We start from the raw sequence: 27,496 nt of genomic DNA on the forward strand, positions 1-27,496 counted from the left end.
TTGAGGCATGCTTTTAAACTACCTCAATTTGCATATTAGAACGGCTTAATTAGATTTTATTTAACGCCACATGGACAACTTTCATGCAAGGTATTTAAGGACTCAGTACTTTCACACTATCATCTACGGTTTTATATATAATTTGCCCTGTAAAATCTATTTATAATATTGATAAAAGGAAGGCCAACGAATTTTCTTTTGCATACAAAATATAGACCTGTCATTCAAAGTGAATGCGTGCTATCTTTTATTTTTATTTTCAAAATAAATAGGGGTAAAAAAAAGAAAGAAAAGGAAAAGGACTTTTTTTCAGGACTTAAGCTTGACTTTGGACTTAAGGTTGACGGTTAATGTTGATCTTGACAGTCTTGACCTGGATATAGTTGTCCAATGCATATTCACCATTTTCACGACCAATACCACTTTGACGGAAACCACCGAAAGGAGTATTGTAATCCAATTCATTATAACAGTTGATCCCTATGTTAGATGAGTTATTAAGACAACGAATTCCTACTTCTTGAAAGGATAATACTTACAGACGGTACCAGCCTGAAGACGGTTTGAGATATCAACAGCACGAGCGGTGTTTTGAGTAAATACGGCAGCAGCAAGACCATATTCAGTATCAAGAGCCATATGGACGACATCATCAATATCCTTAAACTTAGAAACAGTGACAACAGGACCAAATATTTCTTCTTGAACGATCTTCATGTCTTGACGAACATCCGTAAAGACAGTGGGTTCAATGTAATAACCTTCATTACCCCAACGCTGACCGCCCATGTAACACGTAGCGCCTTCTTTCTTTCCACTTTCGATATAGCCCATAATACGTTCAAACTGAGTTTGAGAGATTTGTGGTCCTTGGAAAGTGTCGTCATCGTGGGGATCACCCAATTTAGTCTTGCTTGTGTATTCCTTGAAGCGTTTCAAGAATTCATCATAGATTGATTCCTGAACGTACACACGGCTACCTGCACAGCAGCATTGACCGTGGTTGAAGAAGATACCCTTATGGGCCCATCGGACGGCTTGATCCAAGTCGGCATCGTCAAAGATAATGTTGGGTGATTTACCGCCTAATTCAAGTGTAACCTTCTTGAGGTTGCTTTCAGCAGCAGCCTTCATGACCATACGACCCACAAGAGTGGAACCTGTAAAAGCGATCTTGGCGACCTTCATGTGACGAGCCAAAGCGTCACCAGCCTTGGCACCATAGCCGGTAATGATATTGATCACACCAGGAGGGAAACCAGCTTCGATAACGAGTTGAGCAACCTTGAGGGCGGAGAGAGGAGTCATTTCGGAAGTCTTGACCACAATGGTGTTACCAGTAGCTAAAGCAGGGCCTAACTTCCAACCCAACATCATCAAGGGAAAGTTCCAGGGAATGATGGCACCACAGACACCAATAGGTTCGTGACGTGTGTAGGAAAGACAGCCTTCGGTATCAATGACCTTACCGTGTACCTTATCGGCAAAGCCAGCAAAGTAGCGAAGGGAAATTGCAATTTGTTTGGCATCAAAGAGACGAGAGAAGGTGATACCCTTACCGTTATCAAGAGTTTCGATTTGAGCAAGTTCTTCATTATCTCTGTCAATGAGGTCGGCCAACTTGTGCATCAAGGCAGCACGTTGAAGAGCAGGCATGTTTTTCCAGGGACCTTGGAAAGCTGCTTCAGCGGCCTCAACAGCAGCATCCACGTCCTTTGCCTCAGCTAATAAACAGATATGAATATACCACGCGTAAGTATGTCATTCATTGAGTAAACTTACCAGCTTGGACGGCACAGATAACCTTTCCAGTAGCAGGATTGACAGTGTCAATAGTGTCTGAACCCTTCACGAATTGGTTGTTGATGAACAAACCAGTTTGGACTAATGTATGATGTTAGTTATTGACTATAGGCTTAAGCTTCTTTTCATACGCTTAAGCTTGTATCCTTTAGGAGTAGTGGTTTCAACAACGAGATTAGACATGATGTGTGAATAAAAAAAAAAGAAAGAACTATTTTGCATAAAGTTTCCTGTTTAAATACATGTTCAAGCGTGTAACTTTCACATAAACCTAAAAATGCTTTTAAAACACAGATATAATAGGATATATTAAAACTCTTCCTTACCTTCTTTCCTTGTCTCTCTTGTTCTCTGTCTCTACTGATGTTATGTCTTTATTATAAGCTATATCAAAAAAGAGGGATCTATAGCTTTAGTCACGGTAAGAAAGCGCGTTAAGAAATTTGGCGCGCCTAATAAAAAATTCTCACACAATAATACTTGCCTAATGGATATATGAATAACCAAACTTTTTTTCATAAATATTCCCCAAAAAATAATAAGCCTGGTTCAGGTACCTAAAAGCAAAAAGATTAACCTTTTGATGTTATACACACGTCTCATTTCCCAACATCGCCCAGCTTCCCCGCATACAGAATGGGTGAAACCCTAATCTTGTGACATAACGCAAGTTTCTTAATCGGCGTTTTGGGTTTATATTGTTGTGTTTGGCTCGAGCAAATCTCAGTACACTGTACTACACTAATGCTAAAGTTAAGCATAGCATACATAAATATTTATACACAAGGTATTGCTTGAATATAAGAGACGGTTGTTGCGTCTAATATGAAGCTTGGAATAAAAGAGAAGGATGAACTAGTTCAGAGTGACTCAAAAAAAAAAAAAAGAAAAAACAGAAACTAGAGGTTGACATAATACAGATGATCAATTCTTTACGTAAAGTTTGGTCTCGAATCAATTGAATGCAGCTGTAAGCTCTGACAGATAAATTGGGCGCGTTGGGTTCATAACAGTAAATACAAGTACCAAAGCCCCAATCTTGTACTCATCTCAACATTGATAATCATAAGTAACAACGCCCTCGTTAATTGCTAAAATAGTAATGTCCCGTTTCTTTTTTGAAGCAACCAAAATGTACACTTGAAGTCTCAACTATAAACACGCAATCTATAGTATAAGTCTTTGTATTTTTGGCATATGACCCTATCAAAATTCCTGATAGCCAATGATAAATCAAATAAAGTGAACAAGATTGTCCCTTTACTACTTTGCATTAAGGCAACTGGATGGGAAAAGTCTTTTTTATTTAATTTCGTAGTGTATCCTGACCAATCATACAACAATATTTTTTTCCACGCCGAAACAAGATGCTTTAAGTTACCCTCAAAATGCCGTGTTACTTTACACCCCAGCGTACAGTTTTTTTTGTTGCACACACTGCGGGAAACATGTAGGAATACCCGCGACAGTTCTCCACATGCTTACCATGCCTTATAGAGCCAAATAGGTTCGGAAATCAGTTTAGACTTATTTGATAGCCATTTACTATCTGACTACAATATTTCATTTTTTTTTTACTATCAAAAACCTTTTCCTTGAAATAAACGAATAGTAAAATATACACAAAGCTTGTTTTGACACAGACATCACTTTCATTATATGATAATAACAAATGTGAGTATATTCATTATCCGCATATGCTACGCGTACATGAATTCAAAGTCACACCGTTTCTTTTTCCTTTCTCTCTCTTCATCACTCATTCCGTAGTCAATGGTATACAAATAATAACTCTATAGGCACACAGAGCTACTCACAAATCAAATATAGTCTAAACCATATTATATAAAAGCAAAAAGACAAAAGACAATCGTGTTTTTATGTTATCAGCCCACTGATTCACTTGAACAATTAAAGATTAATTTATGCAAAGCACTCGACAATGGCAAAACACCTAAAGATATTAAACTATTCTTAGATGCTGATAAACCAGATGAATATCTCCCTTTGGAAGACATGAAATCATTAGAAAATATAAGCGTCATCAATTTTGTCTATTTTGATCAAGACGAAGGTATAAAGGTTTAATATACAAGCAAATCCTTTATTAACTTAAATACTCTCTAGGCCAATGGGAACCAGTCAGTGTAGTTCAGCCCCAGTTAGATGATGATATGGAAGATGTAGAACCTGCACCTGCAGTTTCCAAAAAAGAAAAGGGGAAAAAGAAAGCATGATTAGAATACAGTTCTGCATAAAGGACAACTAGCCGAATTAGATGATCTGAACCACTGTAAAAAAAAAAAGAGAGCAAATAAATACAAGATTCTCCTCTTTTCTATATGTTAATTAGAGAACCTACCTTGTACAAACAGCTAGAATGAAACTTATTTTTACATGTCTTGCATTGTTTTGTGGGAATCGATCGATCTTGAACACTGATGATTGAGTAACAAATCGTACAGTCTTCGACACCGCTAAAGTGTAAATTCACGTTTCTCTTGAATACAGACAATGCGTCAAAGATATTACCATTCTATTTTTGATTAGTTTCCTTTTACTTATTATTGATAGCCCATACCTGAGATCCAATGACAGCAGTAATCGCAAACATCCATCCACGCCATTGTTTATCATTTACACCCACTTTTTGTACTCCTTCTACTTCGATCTGACGTAAAGGATAGTTGCTAGGTAACTTGATGGCAATCTGCATATCTTGTTCGTCTACTACATACTTGGCCGTCACTTCACTCGCTGCTTTCAGTGTCTTGATCGTAAACTCGTTTTCTTCGTTTTCTTCTAATTGGGATTTAATATCTGGTCTATTCAATAACTCTAGTTCATAATTAATCAAAGGTTGACTAAAGTATTTTTCTGTATAACTCTCAACAGCAAGCGTCAGTTGTCTATTCTTGCAATCAATCCACCAAAGACGGACGAGAGATGGAATGTGTCGTAGGGCTCGGTAATAAAGATGAGCAGCCAAGATATCAAAGCTCATCTCATGTGCGCCATCGAAGCCCTCGACGTCATATTCCACCACATCCCAAGGAGATAAATTGAAAGGCTTGCTGCCACTCGTTTGGCCAACATTTAAAATGGCACAGAGCACAGGCATCAAATGAGCAACACTTTCCTTTTCTTTAAGTTCGTTGGTATACTCTTGTTTCAGTTTGAATGTCTACACAGTATATAATAAGTTACTGCTTTTTGAAAGAAGCAAGTACACTTACAATATCCTTAAAGTGGTCCAGCATAGTCATCCAAGCTAAAAGATAACCAAAGATCTCATGATGATGTTCATTCATTTCCTCAGCTTGCCATTCAGAAGCATCAGGTGGGTTCAAAATGACAGATAGTATGTTATTATCAATCTCTGCCTGCACTTCTTCCTCTGCATATAAAAGAGTGTCAGAATGATCCTTTCTAAAATAAAGTCATATACCTGATGTCTCTGTAAATTCGAGCTTAACAGACAAGTCTTGAACTTGCTCAGTAACCAATTTGTTAAGTAACGAATAAGCGCGCTTTTGGAGCGTTTCATTGTATGTCATAAGCAGTCGAGATAACTAATAAAACTGGTAAATGTCCCCCTTTTTTCTATAATATTTTTTCTTTTAAACATACACTGGCAAAACAGTCTACTTCTACCAACGTCTTTTTTGGTACATGTTCTAATAGTCGCGCTAAAACCTCTTGATAAGCTCTTCTTGCTTTTGATACAGTCTCTCTTTTGTATTCTTTGACAACTAGCTCAAGTAATAGCTTTCCATACGAAACCAAATGGTTGTTTATCGCCTCTCGTAATACTTCATTATCCTTTGACAGCAAGACGAGGGTCTCGTACAGATCTAGGGTGTAGTAGAGTACAAGTAATTCCTCCGGCTGATTTGCATCAGCATAGGCAGTCCATGAAAAGCAACAGTCCAAAAAGTAATCCCAGTGCCCACCAAGGTCATCAGGTACAGACTTGGCCAAATGCTTCAAGAGTTGAGCAATCTGTGCTCGAGCACGCGCCCTTTGCTGGTCTTCGCTGAACTCAAAGTCCTGGCTTAGCCATGGACGGAGCGACTGTATGAGGTGCAGCAGCCTTTGACGAGGAATATCAAAGGATTCGATCTTGAGGGCAGATGAGTTCAAAAGACCTAATAAGCTCCAGTAACGCTTACGTTTTGAATCAATTTCTTCATCCGGAGAGTAATCAAACTCCAACATACTGGTCACGCCCGATAACTTGCTGCAAAGGTCACTTTGATAGTGTCTGTAGGCATCGGTATTGCCCAACGCATATTTGAATGCACGTACTATGGCTACTTTGGTCAACAAGTTTAGTTCTACTGATTCAGCCTTGAGTAGAGGTAACCATGATTCTAGCTCAGAAGCTGACCAACTGCCGAGGACGAGTAACTTGGATAGGACTTGATGGAGAACATTAGCAGATAAAGTAACGGCCTTACAGGATAAAGCTAAGTGACTAGTGAAATCCAGTAGACGACTATCTTTCATTACTTGCTGACGCTTGACACTAACAAGCAACTGCTGTGGGAATTCGGCAAGGTTGGACGATGCAATAGCTGTAGAAAGCCACATCGAAAAGAGATTTTTTATGTGCTCAATAAAGGCACGAACACCTTCGACAGCTTTCTTTTCCCAAATACGGTGGGTACCAGAGACAGCCAGCTCATGGCTACAGGCGACGCTTGCTAGCATCAATTGACGAATAAGCCAGTCTTTGCTGCTGTCCACCAAAATTGATTTGGCCAAGCCCAGATCAGAGAGATACTCGCCCCAGAAGAGAACAAGGCGTCCAAATGAAGAAAGACCATAGACGTCAAAGGAGACAGGCATCAGTTCGCCTTCATCATCAACAAGGGAATCTACTGATAATGCCACATAGGGATCAGACACAGCCACCGACAGGTAATCCGCTGTATGTTGCGTAAATGGATAGTAGAGTTTTTCCCATTCTTCTTCAGTACCCAAAAGAATACATACTGCTTTTTGTCGTTCATCATCACTGTGGAACGCGCTAGATAGCAGCCTGCCAGCACGCTGAACAGAATCTGACGGACTTGAAGGATAAGTCACATCAATAATTGATTTCTTTAGCTGATTGAGTATTGAGTAAGCCAAGTCAGGTCGACGCGCTAGAATGCCGCTTGCGATCGAGTCCCAGACGGCTGTTGCTTTTACTTGACAGTCGCAGTAAAGGGCAAGCTCTTCCGTATATTCATCAGTATCCTCGTCATGGCGAAGCTTCTGGCTTGTATGTAAGGCATCAAACACTTGTGAAGGAATGCTAGAGAATGAGTTTCTTTCTGACAGTTTGTACACGCTTTCATCTTGCATTATCCTTTCCAGCATATTCAAGACAGATACCGTCGCTCGAAGTCCTTGAACATAGTGTTCCTTTTTGTTAAAATCTTGTAGTATCAGCTCCAAGGTAGACAACATGCTGTCTACAGCAGCATCAGATAGCACTTTATAAGCTATAGTAAACTGGTTATCGTCTCATTCTGGGGCCTGTAAAAAGTTACTTACATTGTGACTGAATCAAGCCTAAACAGACAGCATTTTCCAAAACGGGACGGGGTACACCTGTCCTTGGGCTTTCTGCAAATCCTTTCATCATTGTATCCAACGCTTCGCGTTGATAGCTTATATCTATGGCATTTTCGATCTTTATCTGTTCAAACGCCAAAACGACAATTTCAGAAGCGCGGACTTCCGAGCGTTCATAGATAGCATACACGTGCTGAATAAAATCAGTCCATAATTGCTCAGATTCGTCAGTATCCTTCAAGGAAATGACAGTCGTCACAAAGAATGAGGTCAGTGAACTTATGGGTGTTTCGTTATCCATAAACAGTGGAAGCAGTTGTCTAGTGGCAGAGGCCATTTTATGCTCTGTGGCAGTCACTTCAAAGGCATCCACAAGCTGTTTAGCAAGCAACAGCAAACCGTGAGATTTATCTTTATGCACAATAGCTGAGCCCACGGATTCTAACACTAGTCGCTTGACCATATCGTTCATGTGACTTTCAATAAAGCAAGCGATCGCTGTCTTTGGTGTACATTTATGAGACAGGTACGTCAAGAAGTTGCCTGTCTTTTGTGAAAACAGTTCCATGTCCAGTGGTTCTTGGACTGAGGCACAATCAACTACTGTTTGAACAAAGAGTTGATCAAGTTGAAGAGCCATGTTTGACAGTATATCTATTTGATATAGTTGATCATTCTTTTTCTATATGTCTCCCTTTGAATCTCTTACCTTTTGTACTTTCAGCAGAGGCGAGAACAATAAATCGATTCGCAATAACGTCATACGTGCTAGGATCAATCTTTTCATTCAACACCTTATTCCTTGACTGTAAAAAGAAAAACTTGATGACGTTCCAGAATTTATCTTCGATCAAAATGGCAGCTGTCTTTACAGATTGTTCGTCACTCATTTTACTGTTGTGCGTTAATTAATGTATATATCTCATTTTTTGCAACTTACCTTAATGTGATGGCAAAATATACAATACACTCTGTATAAGCATCAAGGAACACACGAAAGTTTGATTTATCAATGTACTCGCTTGATAGTCCTTTCCATAAATGATCAAATGTGTCTGTATAAAAGGTAGCATTTTGTTTGATCTGCATTCACAGCGATGAATGATCGTTTTTAGTTACGTGTGATCAACTTACCTCCTCTGGTAGATTGGCTAATAATGCAATAATGCTAGGATAAGCAATGTTTACAGAACCATTTAGGCCAGATCCAAGGAACTTGTATAGCTTTGGTAATGCGGGCTTCTTTTTATCAATAATAACCCATGATCGAGGGAAATCTAATGTTTTTGTTAACAAATGACATAATAAAAGCGGCGAACCTTACTTTTAGTCATAAGTAATAAGGCATCCCACATGTCAGAATGAGTAAAAGGGTCCTTTTCGACAAAAACACCTGCAAAGAAGTTGGGGCAAACCAACTCTAGTCTGCTTTCTATAACATCTATCATGTCATATTTTATTTATTTAACCCGCGTTATGTGTATATTTGGGGCAAAGAACTTACCTTTCCAGCTTAATAACAACGTCTTTACAAAGTTATAAAATGATTTACGAATGAGTGGATTATTGTGAGTGACAAACTTCCTCCATAAAGTTGTGTCATCCATAACAATCTTGTACTCATCTTCGCACTTGATTCTTTCCTCAACTGGCAGCTCAGTAATCAAGTAAGATAAGATCTGAAAGCTTGACGATACTACACGAGCGTACTTGGCAAGCATATCTTCCTTTGTCACATATCGTGCATCACTCAGAGTATCCACGGTCTTATATAACAACATATCTGTCAGATAATCCAAGATTTCCTTTTGACAAAATGAAATCACGCCTGCCCTCTTATCCGCAGCAAACACGGACTATAGAAGTGTCACACACACATGTATAAAAAATAATGATAAAGCTTACCTCAAAAGAATTCCTTGCTACCCTGACGATATCTTTCGCTTGATCGTGCATTGATAAAAGCCAAGGGCCCATCACATCCTTCAAGTGTGGTGCTAACTTCTTTTTGACGTTGGTTGTGATGAGTGTATGGACTTGGTTCGCCATCAATCGTACTCGACGATCGACTTCGAGAACAAGTTTTCCATAGAGTCCAACCTACGACTTATTAGGTTCTTTTCTTCTTATTTTCATTTCTTTTTCTTTACCCAACTGCCTAATACAGATCCAATAGCGTGTTTGTTGGACTGAAGATAGACTTCTAATTCTTCAAGTGCTTTGATTTTAGTCACTGTATCGCGTTTAGAAATCTTTTTGCAAATGACAACCAGTTCAGGATCAAGATCTATCGTCAAACTTTCAATGCTGTCAACTGAAGAAGGTGTCGAAGGACGTGGTGAGGCAAGTAAGGTTGCTGGACTGTTTGCACTCACGAATTGAGCGAATCCACCGAGATTGTTCAAGGCTAAAGGATTAGCTGCACTTGCCGATAATTCAGCAGCACGACTTTATTTCCAAATGAGTGAAATGAACAATATCTATTTATCATCCTTTACCTGCTACTCGCAGGCTTCAAGTTTCCTTTTACTCTAGGCTGCTTGGATTTACCCATTCGTTTTTTATTTTTATTTTTTTAAAAAAAAGAAAGAAAAAGGACTTTTAAATTACATAAACTCAATAAATTCCTGCGGCAACAAAAGCTTAGTTTTTCTTTTCTTTAACGTCTTTTTTTTTTTCTTTACCTGGAATGATTCTATATTTAACAATCTTGCAGTATTTTTCCCAGTCTGCACCATATTTAGTTCTACATTTATGATCATCTCTTCTTTCACGATGAAGTAAAAGAATGGCAAAATAAATAGGATAAAAGTAAGGGATCACTGAACCAAATCCACATGGTAAACTCCATGATAAAGCCATTAACCAATCTCCAAGATAATTAATGTGTCTTGACATACCCCACCAACCAGAAATAATCAATCTACTACCACTCTTGGTTTCGATATATTTCAATTCTATAATAATATATAAGTTTGACATACAGTATTAATAAGTAACTTACTCTTTGAGCTTGGACTGTTTGGATGAGCACGGAATTCGTTCTTTTGAGAGTTGGCGCCTCTAAAGATGTAATATCCAAGGAAATTGAGAGCCAAGATGGCTCCAAACTCAAACCAACTGACTGTACGAGGAAAGTCAACCAAATAACGAGCTTGAAGTGTATACGTGAATGGTACCCAGGTGTATAAGCCAAATGCCAACATGAAGCCAAATCCATCTTTAATAACATGTTACTATACTATGAATATATATATATATTATACTACAAACCTGTTGTGATATCCATCGTAGTCAAAACGGCTTCTTCATTCCAAAGTGAATCAACTACATACCATGTTTGAAAGAATTGAACAAGGATCATGGTGTTTGTGATATATCCAAGATCTAAATACTGCTTGGCCGCTAAGCAGTAATTGATCACCAACCATCCAATAAGTCCAGGACGAAGTTCGGTGAAAAACTTGATATCAAAGCTTCCAATGCGAGGATTCAATTCTCTTCCAATCATGAAATCATAGATAGGATTGCCGGTATTTCCTCCCAATGCCAAAAGCTTGTTAGACCCAAAGCTACCTAAATAGACATATAATGAAATAATATAACTAAATAGGATGGAAGCAAGGGTAAAGCTGGCATAATGATCATAGACATATTCCAATGGTTTCAACCCAGTGCTCTTCAAAAAGTAAATAGCGCCAAAAATAAGCGTATGGAAAGAAGCAAATCCTAAGGAACAGATTAGTTGCAGTTTAATCATTTATATATTTATACCATTCAATTTATATTTCAATCTTGTTCCGTCTCTCAACACAGTTCCTGGTACATTGTCACCAGGTAAAATAATGTAAAATAGAGCAAGTGCTGCAACATATCCACAATAGATCATAAAAACTTGCTTATCGAATAATGAGACTAGTTGTTCCACTGAAAACTTATGCTGAAGATATCCTTTCCAGTCAACAAAGAGATCTCGCGATGGATAACCTGTTGCATCGCAACAAGTTGCCAAGAAGAGAACAAGCAGAGGCAAAATAGTGACCATGCCTAAGGCCCCTATGGGTCCAAGGAACTCATAACTCGTGGTTCTTGGGTTAAGTTCTGTTGGTTTCTTTTCTTTAGATGATTGCGGCATAAAGACACAAGAAGAAGAAGAAAAAAATGAAAAATTTATTATAAGGAAAAATAATTCCCAATCTGCATTGACATCCGCAGTGTAACAACAGCCAATGATTGTTATTAACCAGACCCTGATTGATCATATACTTGTCTCTTTCTTGCTAATGGGATAGTGGTGAGTATAAGCCTACAACTATTCTTAATACAGCTTACCATCTCGCAAAACACTATATGCAGCTGATATGGATTGGAACTTGACCTTGGCTTGTTTCTTTTCTTCAGGATCAGAATACCGATCAGGATGGTATTTCATTGCCAGTCTGTTTGTTTTTTATTGGTCAGATTGTATCTGTATGCTGATTGTAATGTTCATTACCCTCTAAATGCTCCCTGTATTTCCGATTGACTAGCGTTGGGTGACACATTCAATGTGCGATAATATCCCTTTGGGTCTGCATTGGTGCCCGTATACCAAGCTTGACTCGCACGCTCTTCCCGCCATGTTCGGCTTCTTTCTTGATCTTCATAGGCAGCATAGCCTTTTACCCAATCCTCATCCCAAGTAGAAGGATCATGGGCCATTGACCTAATTTCATAGTCTCGTATCAAATCTCTTATCCGAAGTGATATAATTGGATAATATAACGTCAACATGGAGACGGTAACAGTTGGAAGTACAATGCCAAGCTAACAATATTTAATTCTATTTTGGTGCACAGCAAACATCAATCAATACTTTACCCAGAACGATCCACTAGCGCCTCCCCAGCCGATACCACCTGTCATGGTCATGATGGTAGCCATGCCAGCAGCAGATACCATAGCAGTCCGCTGCCAATTGTAAACTTTGGTTCCGCCAACGGTTAGATCACTGCCATTCACAAACGTTCTTAACGTTCTTCCCAGATAATTCACAGAAAATATGTAGGCTGGATAATAGACAGGAGAGACAGTGACATTTTCTAGACGAACATTGACTTTTAAAAATCGCGTTTCGTCCATCTTGTACACTTGCCGCAGATACTCATCGGCTACCTTTTCCTCAGTAGACTGAATGTAACTCTTTGCAAATCTTACAGCAGTAGATGGATAAATCGCAAATGGATCAATACCACGTGGCTCTTTACTGTCGAGGAGAGAAGGAGAAAAGGGAATTGCGCTTTCCAGCGCTGGGCCGTGAGTAATGGCTTCAACGAGACCACGGCGGTACCGATGTGACGCGTAAATCTGTAACTTTGGGTGAGCCAAAGGAGAATAATCTCGTGTGAAGCTATGCTTATGTGGCACCCAAACCCAGTCTGTGTCCCATCGAGACTCGCTTTTCTTTGTGGTAGGGTTATAATGTGTTCTGATCGTGCGTCTACCCTGGTATATCTTTATTATTTTATTTTTATTAAATTTGTTTGCTTACCACTTGAGCTTGTTCAATAGTTGAATGAACAGTGGCTGATACAACCCAGAATGGTAGAAAATACTGCTCTGGAGAGGAACTTTGTGACAGTTTTACTGAAAAGAAGCCACTGCCATGATATTGTTCAAATGTCTGTTGAAGAGAGCTGTCAATATATCGTTTGTCATTGCAATATTCTTATTACTTCTAAGGCTGCATTCACATGTTGAGCAAAAGGAATTGCCTTGAGTTTCTTTTCAGAAGGGCCCCCAGAGCTGGAATGTCTAATTGTGTGCAATGACCATCTGCATTTAGACAGAACAGACTTGTACGTGTTCAATAAGCAGCGCATAACAATAAAAAATAAAAAAAAGAACGAAAAATGATAAACTCAGCATTTAGTATGATAAACCAAGTAAGACGCGTAGGTACAGTAAGTTTAGCAAGATCAAAGAATTCTATAGCAAAAGCATAGTTGTTTATTGAATGAATAGAAAACAAAAAGCGACAAAAGAGCATTTGCCTAAAGAGAGACAAGTTGAAAATAAAAGACGATTATAAAAAAATATTCACAAGATGATTGACAGCAACGTCTACAGCTTAAGAAAATAGCCATTAAAAAAAGGGAAAGAAGCTTTCCATTATTTGTAATTGATGCATAGATTGAATTGTCCACAAAGCTTATGTTTAGGTACGTATCTGATATTATGCTTCAAGCTATCTATTTTTTATGCTATATCTCCACTTGATTGGCCCAAACGTCATTTTCAACTTGTCTCGTTTTAACTTAAAAACCCGAATCGTTATCTATAGAAAATTGTCTAGTCCATGAAGGGTGTCTGTCTTGAAAAAATAACAGACTACTATTGGCTGTATTTTAGACGATGATCCACCGTCACTCTACAATTTCTCTTCAGTGGGTGCATTGGTTCAAAGGCTCAGAGTAGGCCAGAGTATCCAACCATTCCCCCTTTTTAACGTCAAGGTAAACCAGCAAATCCTTTAATGATCCAACAAACAGTTAGATCGATCTGTTTGTTAGATGGATGATTAGGATTTTTGTATGTATTTGCTGCAGAGATTAAATGATTACTTGAACAGTGCCTAATACAGAACCGAAGAACCATGTCTGCTGAACAGATTATTGAGAACCAAGAAGTTGAAGTTGCAGTTGAATCTACGAATGGAGGTATGTCTGTTGAAGACGCCCTTCAGGAGGTTCTTCGTCGTGCCTTGGTTCACGATGGTCTTGCTCGCGGCTTGAGGGAGGCTGTCAAGGCTTTGGACAGGTATGAAGATGAGAATCCGATGACGCGTCTGAGATGTTAATCCTTATTAGACGCCAGGCTCATCTGGCTGTTCTGTGCGAGTCCTGCACCGAACAGGAGTACGTGAAGCTTATTGAAGCACTTTGTGCCGAACACAATATTAATCTCATCAAGGTTGCTGACCCCAAGAAGCTAGGTGAATGGGTCGGTCTTTGCAAGATTGACAGAGAAGGAAATGCCCGTAAAGTTGTTGGCTGCTCATCCGTTGCTGTTACTGATTTCGGGGAGGAGTCTGAAGCTATGAATGTTCTTTTGGATTACTTCAAGACTCGTTAATTGATGAATTAATAATAGTAGTAATAAACTGAAGTCCCTGACGTGAAAAGGGATTCACAATCACCTTTTTTTCTTAATGCTCTGTTCTCTTCTCTACTTATCTATTAAATACACACACACAATATAAACCAAGACACATGCGCATTAATCAAGTAAATGGTTAAAACAACACATTGTATTTAATGATTTAAATGAAACCAATCTTGTTGGCAACGTCAAGAGCATCAACATCAGCAGTCAAGCGGACGAAAGCCTTCTTGAAACCAACGGGAGTGATGAGAGTATTGACCTTGGCAACTTCAACGTCATAAAGTCTCTTGACAGCATCCTTGATTTGGTGCTTGTTGGCCTTGATGTCAACAAGGAAGGTCAAAGTGTTGTGTTCTTCAATCTTCTTCATGGCAGTTTCAGTATTGAGGGGTTGACGAACAATACGGTACTGATCCATACGAGGAGCATGGGCAACGGACTTGCGAGCATACTTGGGAGCACGCTTCAAGACCAAGGTTTGAGGGCGGTGGAAGTGGGTAGTAGTACGGATCTTGCGAACGGACTTGCTGTGAACACCCTTGAGAGCAGCCTTCTTAGCGGCTTGAGCCTTGGTGGAAGCTAGAGAGAAAGTATTTAGTATTTGTATCTCTCTATGTTATATAACAAAAGGAAGCAAAAAGAGTAAAGGACGTGTGTACAGCTGATTATAGTTAATTAGGTTGCTAATGTCAACTTCATCCTCATTGTATACACATATAGCATGAATTCAACTTTTATCGTTATTTTTCAATGTATCCATCCATCCTTCATCATCTTCTTGCCTCTGATGCTCGTGTTTTGATGATTACCTTGGTTGGCCATTTTTATTAGATTGATCTACCAACGATTCTGGAAAGGAGGGCTTAACGGTTTGCTTCTTGCTTCTTGGTATAAGCTTCATGGAAGGCTTAACTTTGCTCGGTCCGGACAAATTTCTATTCGAGACTGTGTCTAATGCGGTTAAGTCGAAGAATTGTAACACAGAAAAAATAGGGCATAAAAACACTGCGTGTGTAATTGGGTTTAATAAAAAGATTGTTTAATGATACAAGAGGCAATTTAAGCATGAATCCTGACACCATCAAGCCTTGGCCTTCTAATTTTAATGGTTAATTTATTTCCCTCTACCTTCCATTACATTGTATACTTTCCCCCTTCACCAACAGTACCTTCCCACCCTTACCACATTATGCGCTCCCACTTTGTTGAATTTGCCAGAGAAAATTAGTATAAAAAACCCTGTGTGCCTACTTGTAACAAAAGATTGTTTAATCGTACAAGCAGCTGTGTTCTCTTGTCAAGTGTTACTTGAAAGCACAAATTATAATTCTCATTGGACAGTATTTAAGTTTCAGTATGTGACTGTAAAGCAGCAGAGATGCATTTGTTTCTTTTTTTTCTCTCCCCATCAAATTACTGATGCAACAGACTAGATTAACAAAAGAAGAATACCGCCAGGCAAAAGACCTTGATGCTGCACGTAAAGCTGGTACAGCGCCTGCAGAAGTTGACGATGAAGGAAACGAAATCAATCCCCATACTCCACAGTTTATGTTAAAGGCTCCTTGGTACGTTGACACTGGTAAAGTGTCTTTGAAACATCAAAAAGCTCCCGAAAAGCGAAGCGCGAGTAAATTTACAGCTGATGACAACTATTGGTATGCTAGAGGCAAAAGAGCAGTATGTATATACTGATTTCAAAAGAGAATGTAACTAACTTTTAAAAGGGCCCTGCTGCAACAAAATATCGTAAAGGTGCCTGTGAAAACTGCGGTGCAATGACCCATAAAACGAAGGATTGTGTAGAGCGACCAAGAAAAAAGGGTGCAAAATGGACAGGAGAGAACATCAAAGCGGATGAGATTATACAGGATGTTGAACTTGATTGGGATGAAAAGAGAGATCGTTGGAATGGTTATGATCCTAGAGAACACGATAAGGTCATTGAGGAATATAATAAAATTGAAGAAGCAAGAAGAAAGTTTAAAGCAACTGAATTAGACAAGCAAGGTCCTACTACAACCTCTGAAGCTAAAAAGATTGCTGGTATATCTGACGATGAAGATGAAGAAGATGACGATAAGTACGCTGACGCTGCCGATATGCCTGGTCAGCACGTTAACCAAAAGACAAGAACAACTATTCGTAATTTGAGGTAAGGATAAAGAAGTTGCTTATGAAGCTTGATATTTATTCATTTTATAGAATTCGTGAAGACACAGCTAAATATCTTTTGAACTTGGATCCTGAGTCAGCATTCTATGACCCCAAGACACGTTCTATGCGTGAAAATCCATTAAAAGATAAAAAGGCAGATAGTCTCGATTATGCAGGTGATAACTTTGTTCGACATACAGGTGAAACCCCTGAAATGGCCAAGGTGCAAATGTTTGCATGGCAAGCTTCAGAGAGAGGCAACGAGGTTCATCTTCAAGCCAATCCTACGCAGGTAGCATTACTACATAAACAGTATGAATCAAAGAAGGATGAAGTGAGAGAGGCGACACAAAAGAGCATACTGGAGAAATATGGTGGAGAAGAGTATTTGGAGGCACCTCCAAAGGAATTACTGCTAGCACAAACAGAAAACTATGTCGAATACTCTAGAACGGGTAGAGTAATCAAAGGACAAGAAAGAGCAAAAGCAAAATCTAAATATGAAGAAGATGGTAAGCGACTTGCATGTATATTTCATAATGGTTAAACTCACACTTTACAGTATATATCAATAACCATACAACTGTATGGGGATCATATTGGCTGGAAGGAAGATGGGGATATAAGTGCTGTCGATCATTTGTAAGAAATTCATACTGTACAGGCGCAGCTGGTATTGAAGCTCAAAAAGCAGCTCAATTACTTAAATAACAAATGCATTCTAATAAGGAACTTCATTATTTTGCATCAAATAAACTTTTTAATATTCAGACTCATTGATCTCTTCACCTTCAACTAAACATCAGCAGGTAGTATTAGTCTTGCCGTAACTAGTGCTGTTTTGACATTCTTAATAAATGAGCAAAGATCGTGTTTGATTCATATAGGGCATGCTCCCCTCTAAAGCTGCTAAATAGTCGGTCACTTTTGATTCTTGCTGAAAATAATCATCACTAACAAGTATAAGTGGTCAATCTTTTATTTGATGTATTATAAAGGAATCTCAGCATGTTTTCTCTCTTCCTTTTGAGAATTAAAAGGACAGAACACACGTTTATTTTATTTTTTACGTACAGGAGATCTCTACACAAAAACTACTGCAGACTATTAATGTGGTAACAAAGCCTACAAGTGGCCAATTCAAAAAGAAAACTGTGTATGTAAAGTGCCAATACTTCTTTCCAACTTCTCCTAACATCTGACCTAATGTGACCTTCTTTCAAGATTGATTATATAAATATACATAATAGTGTTTTTCATTTAGGAAATAATGAATGTAACATCTTTTTACTGCAATTGAAGCCAAGTAGATCATCGTGATACAGTCGTGCAACTTTCTTTTTATGGTCATCTTGGTACACAAGGGCATTATCTATGTTTTTGACGAAATCTAACCAAAGGTGTATTGAGGATCACCCCACGTGATCTCTGGTCAACAGGCTGTGATACATAAAGAAACCAGTAAAAATTATTCATAAATAAAATCTACGATACATACCAAAGAACGCTGTTTAGTTCTATTGTAAACAACAACTGATACCCAGTAAGTAAGAGCAATGTATACTATGACTATATCACCCATGTAAAAGTTTGAACCATCACATCATTTTATTGGTTAAGTGAATTCATACTCTGCACTTTCCCGCACAGCAAAATGTCAAAAAAATCTCTTTTAAGCTTTTTTTACTTTCTTTTCTCTCTCTTTCTTAGAATTATGCCCTCCACTTCCTTGTCAGTAACGTCAGATGATACTACAAAATGTGAGTAGAACGGCTATTTAGAAAATTTGAGAACTAAACTTCACTCTATAGACATCATTGGTATTTGTGCTATGGATAAAAAAGCAAGATCCAAGCCTATGCGATATATATTGAATAGACTACTTGCTTGCGGAAATTTTGAAATTATTATTTTTGGTGACAAGACTATATTGGATGAAGGTAATCATATATATATGCTTTTTCTTTTCTTTTTTTTTAAACCTGCAACGTTGCTACTATCACAGACGTAGAGAACTGGCCGGGTTGTGATTTTCTGATATGTTTTTTTTCCTATGGATTCCCACTTGATAAAGCCATCAGATATTGGAAGCTCCGTCAACCGTTTATTGTCAATGACATTTGTATGCAGTCACTTTTATGGGACCGTCGAATTGTCCTTGCCATTCTTGATGCTGTCGGTGTACCAACACCACCACGTCTTGTCATTTCTCGCGACGGTGGTGCCAAAATAGATCCTGATGCAGCAAAGGCATTTTATGAAAGGACGGGTATGGATATACATCGCGTTTTGGAAAAATATATGAAGAATACGACAGACTATTCTATTTCCGAAGACAGTATTGAAGTAGAAGGCACGACGCTCAAAAAGACATTTCTCGAAAAACCTGTGGATAGTGAAGACCATAACATCAACATTTATTATTCAAAGGAGCAAGGTGGAGGTGGAAGAAGATTGTTCAGAAAGGTAAAGCTAGATACACCACGGCTGAGTGTGCTGATCTCTGATGGACATATATACAGGTTGGTAACAAATCAAGTGAGTTTGATCCAGATTTAAGTATCCCCGCTCAAGATGGATCATGGATTTATGAACAATTGATGCCAACAGAAAATAGCGAAGATGTTAAAGTGTATACAGTCGGTTCAACTTATGTTCATGCTGAAACCAGAAAGTAAGTACAGATAGGGACCTATGGCTAAATTTAACATTATATCTAGGTCTCCTACTGTGGATGGACTAGTGAAGCGAAATACAGAGGGTAAAGAAATTAGATATGTTGCCGAATTAACAGAAGAAGAAAAAAATATTTCGGCCAAGATATCAGCAGCATTTGGACAGATGATCTGTGGCTTCGATATGTTGCGCGTACAGGGAAAGTCTTATGTCATTGACGTCAATGGTTGGAGCTTTGTAAAAGGAAATGAGCATTATTATGACGAATGCTCCAAGAGATTAAGCGATGCTTTTCTTCGATCTGTACAAAGACGTCCATCGACGACCATACATGATATTCCTCGTGGTATTGCCCCGGAAAATTCTTGGAGATTAAAGGGCTTTGCTGCCGTGTTCCGTCATGCTGATCGTACGCCAAAGAATAAGCATAAAATTTCCCTTATTGCTCAGCCCTTTGTTGAACTGTTGGGAGGAAGCACTCAAGAGGTCGTGTTTCGTCAAAAACATCAGCTACAGTTAGTTCTCAATGCGATCAATAAGTGTTTGGAACTTAAATTGGAACAGGAAAGTAAACTGTTGGCCCTGAAAGAAATACTCGAAAGGAAATGCGAACTTCCGGGCACCAAAGTACAGGTCAAGCCTATTTTCGATAAAGAATCTAATAAGCTGCGAAAGTTGCAGGTGAATGTCAAGTGGGGTGGCGAAGTAAGTACACATGATCCATTTATCCCTTCTGATTTAATTATTAATTGTTTCATTCGTTATAGTTTACCCATGCCGGTTTACACCAGTCAAGAGACTTGGGTGAAAATCTGCGAAAGGATATCAACATATTAAACAAGCATTTGTATGAGGACGTAAAGATATGGAGTAGTTCAGAACGAAGAGTTCGTGCTACTGGTAAGTTTATCATCTATCGCTCTCACAATTTCACATCTGATTTTTTCTCTTTCTCAAAAAAGCCGACGTGTTTGCTCGATATTTCCTTGGACAGCCAGAATCGATTGAAGGGGTCATTTCTGAGAGCAAGTACTTGCTTGACGACAGTAACGCAGCAAAAGAGCAAATGGATTCTGTAAAGAAACAACTAAAGTACCTTCTTCGTCCTGGTTATGAAATATCACCTGTTTTACTTGCACAGACAAACTGGCCTTCTAGTCTTCCTCAACCCCACGTTGTCTTGCAAGAAGTATCCAACACGATGGCTCGACTAAGAAATATCATGAGGCTCAACTGGGCTACCAAGGACGTCGATCAATTACAGCGTCGCTGGTGTTGTTTTGAATCGCCTAACCTGTTTAAAGAGCGCTGGGAAAAGATGTTTAACAATTTTTGCCAGGATTCGACAACAACTGACAGCAGTGATAATCTATCAGATGCAAAGAAGGAAGGCTCATTTTGGCCAGACCCATCTGGTATTCCTGAACTTTATGACTCACTCAAGTATGATGCCCTACATAACCGTCAGTTCTTGGAGGCCATCTTTAGTGATCCCGAAGCAATGTCGACACCACTCTCATCAAGCCCAGTGGCCAGTCCAGATAGTCCACATGATTCCCACAGTATCAAACACAAAGAGTTTTGTAATAACGATCTTCGAAACCTCTATACATACGTACGAGAGCTGTTCAATTTCGTTGCGCCTCAGGAATATGGCATTAGTGAAAAAGAAAAGAAGACCATTGGAATGCTCATTGGTTTACCTTTACTGAAGAGTATTTTGGGTGACCTTGAAGAGTTTAAAAATTCGGATAAGCCAAAGACAAGACTGTATTTCACAAAAGGTAATTTAAATTAAAAACATTCTAGGGTTGCACGATGATTAACATCAAATAGAATCCCACGTTCATGCACTCTTGAACTTGGTCTATCTCTCTGGCCTGCCTACAAGATTTCCTAGGCCAATTTTGCCTGAACTGGACTGTAAGTGTGGCAATCTGCTGTATGTGTGTTTATATCATTATTAATTATTTTAGTCTTGACACAAATAACATTTGAATTATACGAAAGAAATCGACATGATGGCACAGAGAGAGAATATTCACTTCGTATAGCATTCAGTCCAGGTGCACACTATGATTCTGTTCTTGATCTCCACATGGATGCTGAACATTGTTTAAAAGTTGCTCCCAGAAAGTAAGTTTTTTCCACGCTTCACTTTATTCCTTATTAATTTCTTTTTTTTTCTTAGGAATTTAATTCCACATTTGTCTCTTGACGAAGTGCTTCAGTATTACAAAACTGCTTACTTGCGAATTCCCGAGTTACATGCCATCGAACAACAAATAGATGAAGAAAAACTATACTATGCTCAAGAAGACAACCAGTAATTTACTAATCTGTACACACATATATATACATATATACAACTATACAACATATAATTTCATAGACATCACACACACAGACACATCCTCCCTTCCACATAATCTATTATACGCACTGTATCCAATAAAGTATTCCTCTCCCCTTTTTTTCCCCAAAACCAAGCTGCTATCATTGCAAACGTCTCTTTTATTGTAAAAATAAGAAACAGGTCACAACCAGAAAATATGCGGCAAGCTGCTTATCGGTTGGCTATTTAAAAAGTAATTAGTAAAAGATCAGAAAGAGCTTTTGCCATGACAACTTACACTTGGCAACACGTTCAAGTTCATCCTTCTTCTTGATAGCATAAGAGTTGGCAGAACCCTTAGCGGCGTTGATCAATTCGTCGGCAAGGCATTCAGCAATAGTCTTGATGTTACGGAAAGCAGCTTCACGAGCACCAATGGTCAACAAGGAGATAGCTTGGTTGACACGACGGAGAGGAGAAACATCAACAGCTTGACGACGGACGGTGCCTTGAGAACCGATACGGGTGGAGTCTTCACGAGGACCACAGTTGATGATGGCATCAACGAGGATTTGAAGAGGATTAGCATCGGTCAACAAGTGAATGATTTCAAAAGCGTGTTGAACAATACGAGCAGCCATGAGCTTCTTACCGTTGTTACGACCATGCATCATCAAAGAGTTGGTCAAACGTTCAACAATGGGGCACTATATGGTGTCAATTTTAACAATCAATACCTAATCTTCTTCATTACCTGAGCCTTGCGGAAACGCTTGACAGCGAAACGACCAGCAGTGTGGGGCAAGAAAACATGTTGACGGATTTGGATGTAATCTTGAAGAGAGATGTCCTTAACTTCAACATCTTCATAGCTCCACTTGTTGAAAAGTTTGCGAGAGCCATCAGCAGTGGCCAAAACGTCAGCGGGCAAATTCAAAGCAACCATGCTAGCCTAAATTTATAAATTCCAACAATAAAAAATATCCAAGTTGAGAGATGAAGTATATGTAGAAAAAAAAAGGTTGGGATTGCGCATCAGTATGAATCGATCTATATTATATTGTATCCATCTATTCTTGTGTTGGATCTCTTTTACCTTTGTCGATTAAGAGAGAAGGGTTTATAGGATGTTTACCATGGATTAGACTTAAGCAGAAGGAACGAGCGACAGAAGCTCCGGTTATTTCCAAAAAAGGAAATTAATGTTGCGGATCGGACTACCCATCAACATGCTACACACATTTGGACAAAGGAGGGTGACACTTGCTGATAACATTGAAATATAAGACAAGGTGCTCTCTTTATGATCGAGGATGGTAGCATAACAACACCTTTTGTTTACAATACAAGTATGCAAAGCTTGTTTTACATATTCTATTTATGGTTTAATGATGCTTTTATTTCATGAGGTAAATTTAATACAATGGTATTGTGCTATAGAGCGCTAGATATTTATATGTGCCTTTTGAAAAAACATATACACTGTACATATACACACACTAAACAACTTTAGAGATATCACTTTTTTTGGTTATTTCAATGGCATTGGGCACATTGTCCTTCTCGTCAGTCACTTTTAACCTTTCATCACTTAAAGCTGTCTTCCGGATTCTTTCAGGATCATAGGTATCAAATTCTCTTTCAAGCTGCCTATAGCCTGCAAAGCGATAAATGATAGCACTGATAACCCAAGTGATAATGAATGCACCAACAATGATGATACCAATGTACTCAAAGCTATCAGACAAAAAGTACCAAAATCTCCACCATCCATTGTCTAGCTCCAGTTGTTCCCCGATCATTGAAAATAATTCAATCAAGGCAACAACAATGGCTACTACAACACTGATGGACGTAATAGTCAAGTTGTAGAATAGTTTTCTAACAGGGTTCACATAAGCCCAAGTGTAGGTGAATAGCATCAGCATGCTATCTAAAGAGTCAATCAAGGCCATCCCTACAAAAAAAGGTTATATACATGATCAATAGAATAAAGCCTGATGCTTACCTGAAGCAAATAAAAGAGGTAGCAAGATAATGAGCCACATAGACATGCCATTCGCGCCTTGTACAGCTGTAATACCTAATAATGTGATCTCTGAAGCAGTATCAAAGCCGAGACCAAAGAGAAAGCCTAGGGGATACATTTTCCATGAAGCATTGATAAACTTGAATACAGGGTAAAAGAATCGCCCGAGAACGCCTTTATTCGTAAGGTACTCTTCAATATCAACCTCCGTGTATATTCCTTCTTTCTTCACCCGTCGCATCGTCTTGATGACGCCAATCATACAAATGATGTTTAAAATTGCAATCAACACAAGAAACGTGATTGAAACCGATGTACCGATTATCCCACCAATCCTTGAAAAGTCATCTACGTTCTTTGCCACTGCATTGGCAGTAGCGGCTACTATGATCGATGTAATAAAGACCACAGTTGAGTGACCAAGTGAGAAGAACAGCCCTACACAAACAGGATGCTGACCGCTGCTCAGTAGTTTACGTGTGACATTATCAATAGCAGAAATGTGATCTGTCAGTTATTAGCAAAGCCATTCACGTTCTACACACTTACGCCTTTACCTGCATCTACTGCATGACGAAGACCAAGGAGATACGCCAATGTGCCTGTTCCGAGCATGGAAGGATATGGTTTGAAGACAATAACGGATACCACCCAAATAACGATGTTGACAACTGCTAAACCAGCAAGCAGCAATAATACCTTTGGGCGAACTTTGTTTGGATCAGGGCCAAAAAATATCTTGTACGTAAAAGATGATTCGGACATAAACCTCAAGGCAACCTTTCCAATGGTTCCAGATGCAGGTTTTTCTTCATTCATACTAGTACTTTATCTATATACAGGAGGAAAGGAAAGGGGAAGAAAAGCGTTAACCAAATATACAATGTGTACTTTCGTTTCCACTTTATACACATATTCCTATCAGTAAGTGACTGCCGAAATCAAAGGCCTCCTCCACCAATTATCGGCCAGTTGAGGCTACACAATCAAAGATGCAGATAAGGAGCATAGATTCTATGCCCAATAAAGAAAAACTGCTGTTACACTTTTTTCAAAAGCATAAATTCTTTTCTTTATATTATGTTGTTATCAGAAATAGTGTGAATATCTTTGAAAAATAACTAACAATCGAAATAGCAGAGAGTTCATTTCATTTGCTCGAAATAATAAAGAAGTCAAATTATATGTAAAATTTCTTTAACAGATCTTGATGCAAGAAACTTATGATAGGATAAATGTGCTATAAGTTCCAGATCGAAAAGTGTACAGGCTACGTTTGATAGGCTTCCAATAATCTCTATACCTCTGGTAGCCATTTATGAACGATCCGAAGTAGAGTCCGCTGTCTCCGATAAACATGATTGATTGCTGCTCGCTGCTTGAGAGCATAGCCTGTTGATACACTTCCGTTTCTGTAGTTCATACGTACGCAATTGGTGTACTCTTTGTCGCTAGTAGTAAAAGTCTCGGGACAAGTCTTGATGTATGATTATTTTATTATAATACTGTTTATTGTGTGGAAACTGCATTCACTCACTTTTCTGAGATAACTTTAGCTTTTAATTTCTTGGTGCTTTGAAGCTTTGACCTTTATTGATTTTCACGGCTGCCGTAAGCAATGTCGAACGCGTGTATTTTTAAAGGGCTTTCCAAGCTTGAAAAACATAGACTTTATGTGCACGAAAATAAGCCGCATCAAGTTATCTTTTGTCAAAGCTGTTTATCTGTTATATAAGAGTGAGACTTGAATTGATAAATTTACTGTTTCTGTCATTGTCACTAAACCATTATCTTTCCCGAAAAAAGCGAAATTTGCTCAATCAGGCTGAGCGTCATCAAGCTTGAAATTTTCAACATAGGATAGCTATTTATTATTGCTGCCATAGGAAGTTGCTTGGTTAAGACTATTATGCAATTTTTTCTGGTATCTGACAATCGCTGTTTCGTGTCTACAAGTTTTTCATTTATAGCAGCCCTAGAAGCTTTCGTTTATTGAATTCTTTCATAAACTCTCTTGCTTGGTCCTATATCCACCTGCTAATCTTCTATTTGCGCCTTTTATCCATTGTTTCTTTAAGTCGTGGATGTTCTTGTTATGTCTATGGATTCCTGAATATCACCTTCCGCAAGGTACATTACTATTTGAGTCACAGCATGACTTATACGTATTAGTAAATGCTAAGAATACTAAAGTAGAGAATTGTTTTATCATGATTTTGAAAACGTTCGCCAATGAACAATGAATTAACGACCTCAGCCAATGAGCAGGCTTACAGATCAGGTCTTTTCAGGGGTATCATACTCCTGATTCTTTGGAATTTGAGTAGCAGTTGCTCTTATTATTTTTGACTGTGGTAGTACCTGTTGTATCCATACTTAGTAGTAAGCCATACATGAAAAATCAATTATTCGACTTTAGCTTGTTACTTCCGGACAAATGATCGATTTAGAAGGTAAGTTGTCAAGACTAGGTACAACCATCGTAAGTGTCTCATTGGTATGTAATTTTGCAGTAATGTAGACTTCGCTCTTTTTCTTCTTCTTCTTCTGAGATAGCTCTAACCTTGTGGAAGAACTAGAAACCAGGGACAACAGGCACTCGAATTATAAGGTAGATATTTCAAGGCAAGCAAAGATGTTGAACCTGGATATTTAGTTTTGGCTGGTTGCTACATTGCTTGTTGGAAACATTGTACTTCCGACTAAAAAATAAGCTTAAAATATACAAAGCACAATAAACGAAAAGATAACACACACATGCTTCTTAACCTTGCCAAGTAATCAATATAAAGAAAGAGTCAGAAACAAGACATATCTTCTTGTATAGATTACTAATCCCCAAATTGGAAAAATAAGGAAGTTCACGTGCAGGACACATCACGTCTTTATTCCCACACAAGAAGTTTGACTCGTATGGCCTTGTTATTCCTCACATGGGAGGAAAGTCATTTACAGCAACTCTATCTTAAAGTGCTAGTCAGGTCGCAGGTAACCAATAAATAGCTACTGTTCATTGGTTATCTTTAGAATAATAAAATCAACTGTGCCTTATACTATACAAGTTTTTTAAAATGAACTTGCCTTAAAAAAGAGGAAAGAAAGAAGCAAAAAAGAATTTTTTGTTCTGCCCTCTTTTATTTGCTTGATCACATGAGAATAAGGTCTACGCCCACGATTATTTCTTATCTTCACTATTTTTTAATTTACTCTAAGCTTAATTTCAAAGATTCGCCAACTATTGATATTTCAATAATATAGAAAGAGTGAGAAGAGTGTAGCGAACATCTACGATAAGTACATTTCCATAAATGGAAATCGACCAGGGGCTAAAGTAGCCTTTTCTTGTTTGAGCTTTATAACATTTTACAGTTCAATGAAAACAAAGATGTTAGTATAAATATTGACAACATTTGATGAAGGATTCAGACACTATTATCTAGGGTGTACAAAAGAAGTAATCATTCAATGACAATTATATTGTTTTTAGAAAAGCATCCAAAATGGTTTATCATAGTTTCTTTCTCTGAGATTGTGGTGGTTATCATAAAGGCTTTAGGCTGTTACTGTTTTGTGAATTGGATGTATTCTATTCGTTTATTGGTCTCAACCATTGTCGTCGATTTCGCTGACGCTAAAGAATATAGGGTCCACTTTACGATATTCCAATTGACGTACAGCAACAATTAATGACAATCTCAAGGTGTGGTTGAAGGCTAATTTGAATACATTAATAGTGGGATAATCAAATATATATACAACATTAACGTGAGCTACTTGGCGCACATTCT

The 27,496-nt window shown here is 38.4% G+C and overlaps 11 protein-coding genes across 11 annotated transcripts; 3 read left to right on the forward strand and 8 right to left on the reverse strand.

Moving 5' to 3' along the window:
• Window positions 1–146: 146 nt before the first annotated feature.
• RHIMIDRAFT_229942 (putative aldehyde dehydrogenase) lies at window positions 147–1,995 on the reverse strand. Its single transcript, XM_023607657.1, has 4 exons — window positions 1,935–1,995; window positions 1,783–1,884; window positions 540–1,724; window positions 147–480 (listed from the first exon to the last, which is right to left on the reverse strand). Exons 1-4 carry the CDS (start codon window positions 1,984–1,986, stop codon window positions 335–337), a joined length of 1,485 nt encoding a protein of 494 aa, XP_023463260.1. The 5' UTR covers window positions 1,987–1,995; the 3' UTR covers window positions 147–334.
• Window positions 1,996–4,040: 2,045 nt separating this feature from the next.
• RHIMIDRAFT_189956 (uncharacterized protein) lies at window positions 4,041–4,561 on the reverse strand (the record flags this gene model as incomplete). Its single annotated transcript, XM_023605918.1, has 3 exons — window positions 4,041–4,094; window positions 4,166–4,339; window positions 4,385–4,561. Coding segments are annotated over 3 exons (405 nt in total), but the record flags the coding sequence as incomplete, so codon positions are not given.
• A 3,469-nt stretch (window positions 4,562–8,030) lies between these two features.
• Window positions 8,031–9,474, reverse strand: RHIMIDRAFT_48912 (uncharacterized protein). Its single transcript, XM_023615309.1, has 5 exons — window positions 9,274–9,474; window positions 8,873–9,224; window positions 8,693–8,809; window positions 8,309–8,645; window positions 8,031–8,262 (listed from the first exon to the last, which is right to left on the reverse strand). The coding sequence occupies exons 1-4, from the start codon at window positions 9,415–9,417 to the stop codon at window positions 8,494–8,496; spliced, it is 765 nt and encodes a 254-aa protein (XP_023463262.1). The 5' UTR covers window positions 9,418–9,474; the 3' UTR covers window positions 8,031–8,262; window positions 8,309–8,493.
• Window positions 9,475–9,984: 510 nt separating this feature from the next.
• On the reverse strand, window positions 9,985–11,503 carry RHIMIDRAFT_240675 (C-14 sterol reductase Erg24; the record flags this gene model as incomplete). Its single annotated transcript, XM_023609431.1, has 5 exons — window positions 9,985–9,995; window positions 10,053–10,325; window positions 10,373–10,588; window positions 10,642–11,097; window positions 11,143–11,503. 5 exons carry the CDS (start codon window positions 11,501–11,503, stop codon window positions 9,985–9,987), a joined length of 1,317 nt encoding a protein of 438 aa, XP_023463263.1.
• Window positions 11,504–11,607: 104 nt separating this feature from the next.
• RHIMIDRAFT_240676 (DnaJ-domain-containing protein) lies at window positions 11,608–13,229 on the reverse strand (the record flags this gene model as incomplete). Its single annotated transcript, XM_023609432.1, has 6 exons — window positions 11,608–11,648; window positions 11,701–11,807; window positions 11,864–12,174; window positions 12,229–12,852; window positions 12,899–13,030; window positions 13,083–13,229. 6 exons carry the CDS (start codon window positions 13,227–13,229, stop codon window positions 11,608–11,610), a joined length of 1,362 nt encoding a protein of 453 aa, XP_023463264.1.
• Window positions 13,230–13,831: 602 nt separating this feature from the next.
• RHIMIDRAFT_48950 (L30e-like protein) lies at window positions 13,832–14,580 on the forward strand. The gene is made up of 3 exons (XM_023615310.1): window positions 13,832–13,862; window positions 13,979–14,166; window positions 14,217–14,580. Exons 2-3 carry the CDS (start codon window positions 14,003–14,005, stop codon window positions 14,479–14,481), a joined length of 429 nt encoding a protein of 142 aa, XP_023463265.1. The 5' UTR covers window positions 13,832–13,862; window positions 13,979–14,002; the 3' UTR covers window positions 14,482–14,580.
• An 88-nt stretch (window positions 14,581–14,668) lies between these two features.
• RHIMIDRAFT_285859 (uncharacterized protein) lies at window positions 14,669–15,412 on the reverse strand (the record flags this gene model as incomplete). Its single annotated transcript, XM_023613320.1, has 2 exons — window positions 14,669–15,079; window positions 15,353–15,412. 2 exons carry the CDS (start codon window positions 15,410–15,412, stop codon window positions 14,669–14,671), a joined length of 471 nt encoding a protein of 156 aa, XP_023463266.1.
• A 381-nt stretch (window positions 15,413–15,793) lies between these two features.
• On the forward strand, window positions 15,794–17,441 carry RHIMIDRAFT_229954 (putative pre-mRNA-splicing factor slu7). The gene is made up of 4 exons (XM_023607658.1): window positions 15,794–16,191; window positions 16,239–16,666; window positions 16,717–17,180; window positions 17,231–17,441. The coding sequence occupies exons 1-4, from the start codon at window positions 15,931–15,933 to the stop codon at window positions 17,377–17,379; spliced, it is 1,302 nt and encodes a 433-aa protein (XP_023463267.1). The 5' UTR covers window positions 15,794–15,930; the 3' UTR covers window positions 17,380–17,441.
• A 425-nt stretch (window positions 17,442–17,866) lies between these two features.
• RHIMIDRAFT_263162 (uncharacterized protein) lies at window positions 17,867–21,921 on the forward strand. The gene is made up of 11 exons (XM_023611648.1): window positions 17,867–18,211; window positions 18,289–18,428; window positions 18,480–18,608; window positions 18,674–19,134; window positions 19,191–19,342; window positions 19,389–20,049; window positions 20,112–20,244; window positions 20,307–21,128; window positions 21,181–21,267; window positions 21,321–21,480; window positions 21,536–21,921. The coding sequence occupies exons 2-11, from the start codon at window positions 18,323–18,325 to the stop codon at window positions 21,672–21,674; spliced, it is 2,850 nt and encodes a 949-aa protein (XP_023463268.1). The 5' UTR covers window positions 17,867–18,211; window positions 18,289–18,322; the 3' UTR covers window positions 21,675–21,921.
• Window positions 21,889–22,797, reverse strand: RHIMIDRAFT_48973 (40S ribosomal protein S5). Its single transcript, XM_023615311.1, has 4 exons — window positions 22,776–22,797; window positions 22,434–22,631; window positions 21,978–22,386; window positions 21,889–21,921 (listed from the first exon to the last, which is right to left on the reverse strand). Exons 2-4 carry the CDS (start codon window positions 22,623–22,625, stop codon window positions 21,911–21,913), a joined length of 612 nt encoding a protein of 203 aa, XP_023463269.1. The 5' UTR covers window positions 22,626–22,631; window positions 22,776–22,797; the 3' UTR covers window positions 21,889–21,910.
• Window positions 22,798–23,178: 381 nt separating this feature from the next.
• Window positions 23,179–24,527, reverse strand: RHIMIDRAFT_240682 (transition metal uptake transporter; the record flags this gene model as incomplete). The annotated part of the gene is made up of 3 exons (XM_023609433.1): window positions 23,179–23,636; window positions 23,688–24,215; window positions 24,266–24,527. 3 exons carry the CDS (start codon window positions 24,525–24,527, stop codon window positions 23,179–23,181), a joined length of 1,248 nt encoding a protein of 415 aa, XP_023463270.1.
• Between the last annotated feature and the right edge of the window lie 2,969 nt (window positions 24,528–27,496).

Source organism: Rhizopus microsporus (genome assembly GCF_002708625.1).
Source record: "Rhizopus microsporus ATCC 52813 unplaced genomic scaffold scaffold_17, whole genome shotgun sequence".
Taxonomy (NCBI): domain Eukaryota; kingdom Fungi; phylum Mucoromycota; class Mucoromycetes; order Mucorales; family Rhizopodaceae; genus Rhizopus; species Rhizopus microsporus.

What these genes read in the sequence shown, in the direction of transcription:
- RHIMIDRAFT_229942 (XM_023607657.1), bottom strand. Translation starts at nt 1,986, where the DNA reads ATGTCTAATCTCGTTGTTGAAACCACTACTCCTAAAGGATACAAGCTT. An exon ending in TAAAGGATACAAGCTTAAGC is followed by an intron (nt 1,885 to 1,934) that starts GTATGAAAAGAA and finishes ATCATACATTAG; the next exon opens with TCCAAACTGGTTTGTTCATC. An exon ending in TCTTCAGGCTGGTACCGTCT is followed by an intron (nt 481 to 539) that starts GTAAGTATTATC and finishes CATCTAACATAG; the next exon opens with GGATCAACTGTTATAATGAA.
- RHIMIDRAFT_48912 (XM_023615309.1), bottom strand. Translation starts at nt 9,417, where the DNA reads ATGGCGAACCAAGTCCATACACTCATCACAACCAACGTCAAAAAGAAG. An exon ending in TAGCAAGGAATTCTTTTGAG is followed by an intron (nt 9,225 to 9,273) that starts GTAAGCTTTATC and finishes ACACTTCTATAG; the next exon opens with TCCGTGTTTGCTGCGGATAA. An exon ending in CTTATTACTTATGACTAAAA is followed by an intron (nt 8,646 to 8,692) that starts GTAAGGTTCGCC and finishes CAAAAACATTAG; the next exon opens with ATTTCCCTCGATCATGGGTT.
- RHIMIDRAFT_48950 (XM_023615310.1), top strand. Translation starts at nt 14,003, where the DNA reads ATGTCTGCTGAACAGATTATTGAGAACCAAGAAGTTGAAGTTGCAGTT. An exon ending in GCTGTCAAGGCTTTGGACAG is followed by an intron (nt 14,167 to 14,216) that starts GTATGAAGATGA and finishes AATCCTTATTAG; the next exon opens with ACGCCAGGCTCATCTGGCTG.
- RHIMIDRAFT_229954 (XM_023607658.1), top strand. Translation starts at nt 15,931, where the DNA reads ATGCAACAGACTAGATTAACAAAAGAAGAATACCGCCAGGCAAAAGAC. An exon ending in ACAACTATTCGTAATTTGAG is followed by an intron (nt 16,667 to 16,716) that starts GTAAGGATAAAG and finishes TTCATTTTATAG; the next exon opens with AATTCGTGAAGACACAGCTA. An exon ending in ATCTAAATATGAAGAAGATG is followed by an intron (nt 17,181 to 17,230) that starts GTAAGCGACTTG and finishes CACACTTTACAG; the next exon opens with TATATATCAATAACCATACA.
- RHIMIDRAFT_263162 (XM_023611648.1), top strand. Translation starts at nt 18,323, where the DNA reads ATGTCAAAAAAATCTCTTTTAAGCTTTTTTTACTTTCTTTTCTCTCTC. An exon ending in ATGTCAAGTGGGGTGGCGAA is followed by an intron (nt 20,050 to 20,111) that starts GTAAGTACACAT and finishes CATTCGTTATAG; the next exon opens with TTTACCCATGCCGGTTTACA. An exon ending in AATTTTGCCTGAACTGGACT is followed by an intron (nt 21,268 to 21,320) that starts GTAAGTGTGGCA and finishes TAATTATTTTAG; the next exon opens with TCTTGACACAAATAACATTT.
- RHIMIDRAFT_48973 (XM_023615311.1), bottom strand. Translation starts at nt 22,625, where the DNA reads ATGGTTGCTTTGAATTTGCCCGCTGACGTTTTGGCCACTGCTGATGGC. An exon ending in AGCGTTTCCGCAAGGCTCAG is followed by an intron (nt 22,387 to 22,433) that starts GTAATGAAGAAG and finishes GACACCATATAG; the next exon opens with TGCCCCATTGTTGAACGTTT.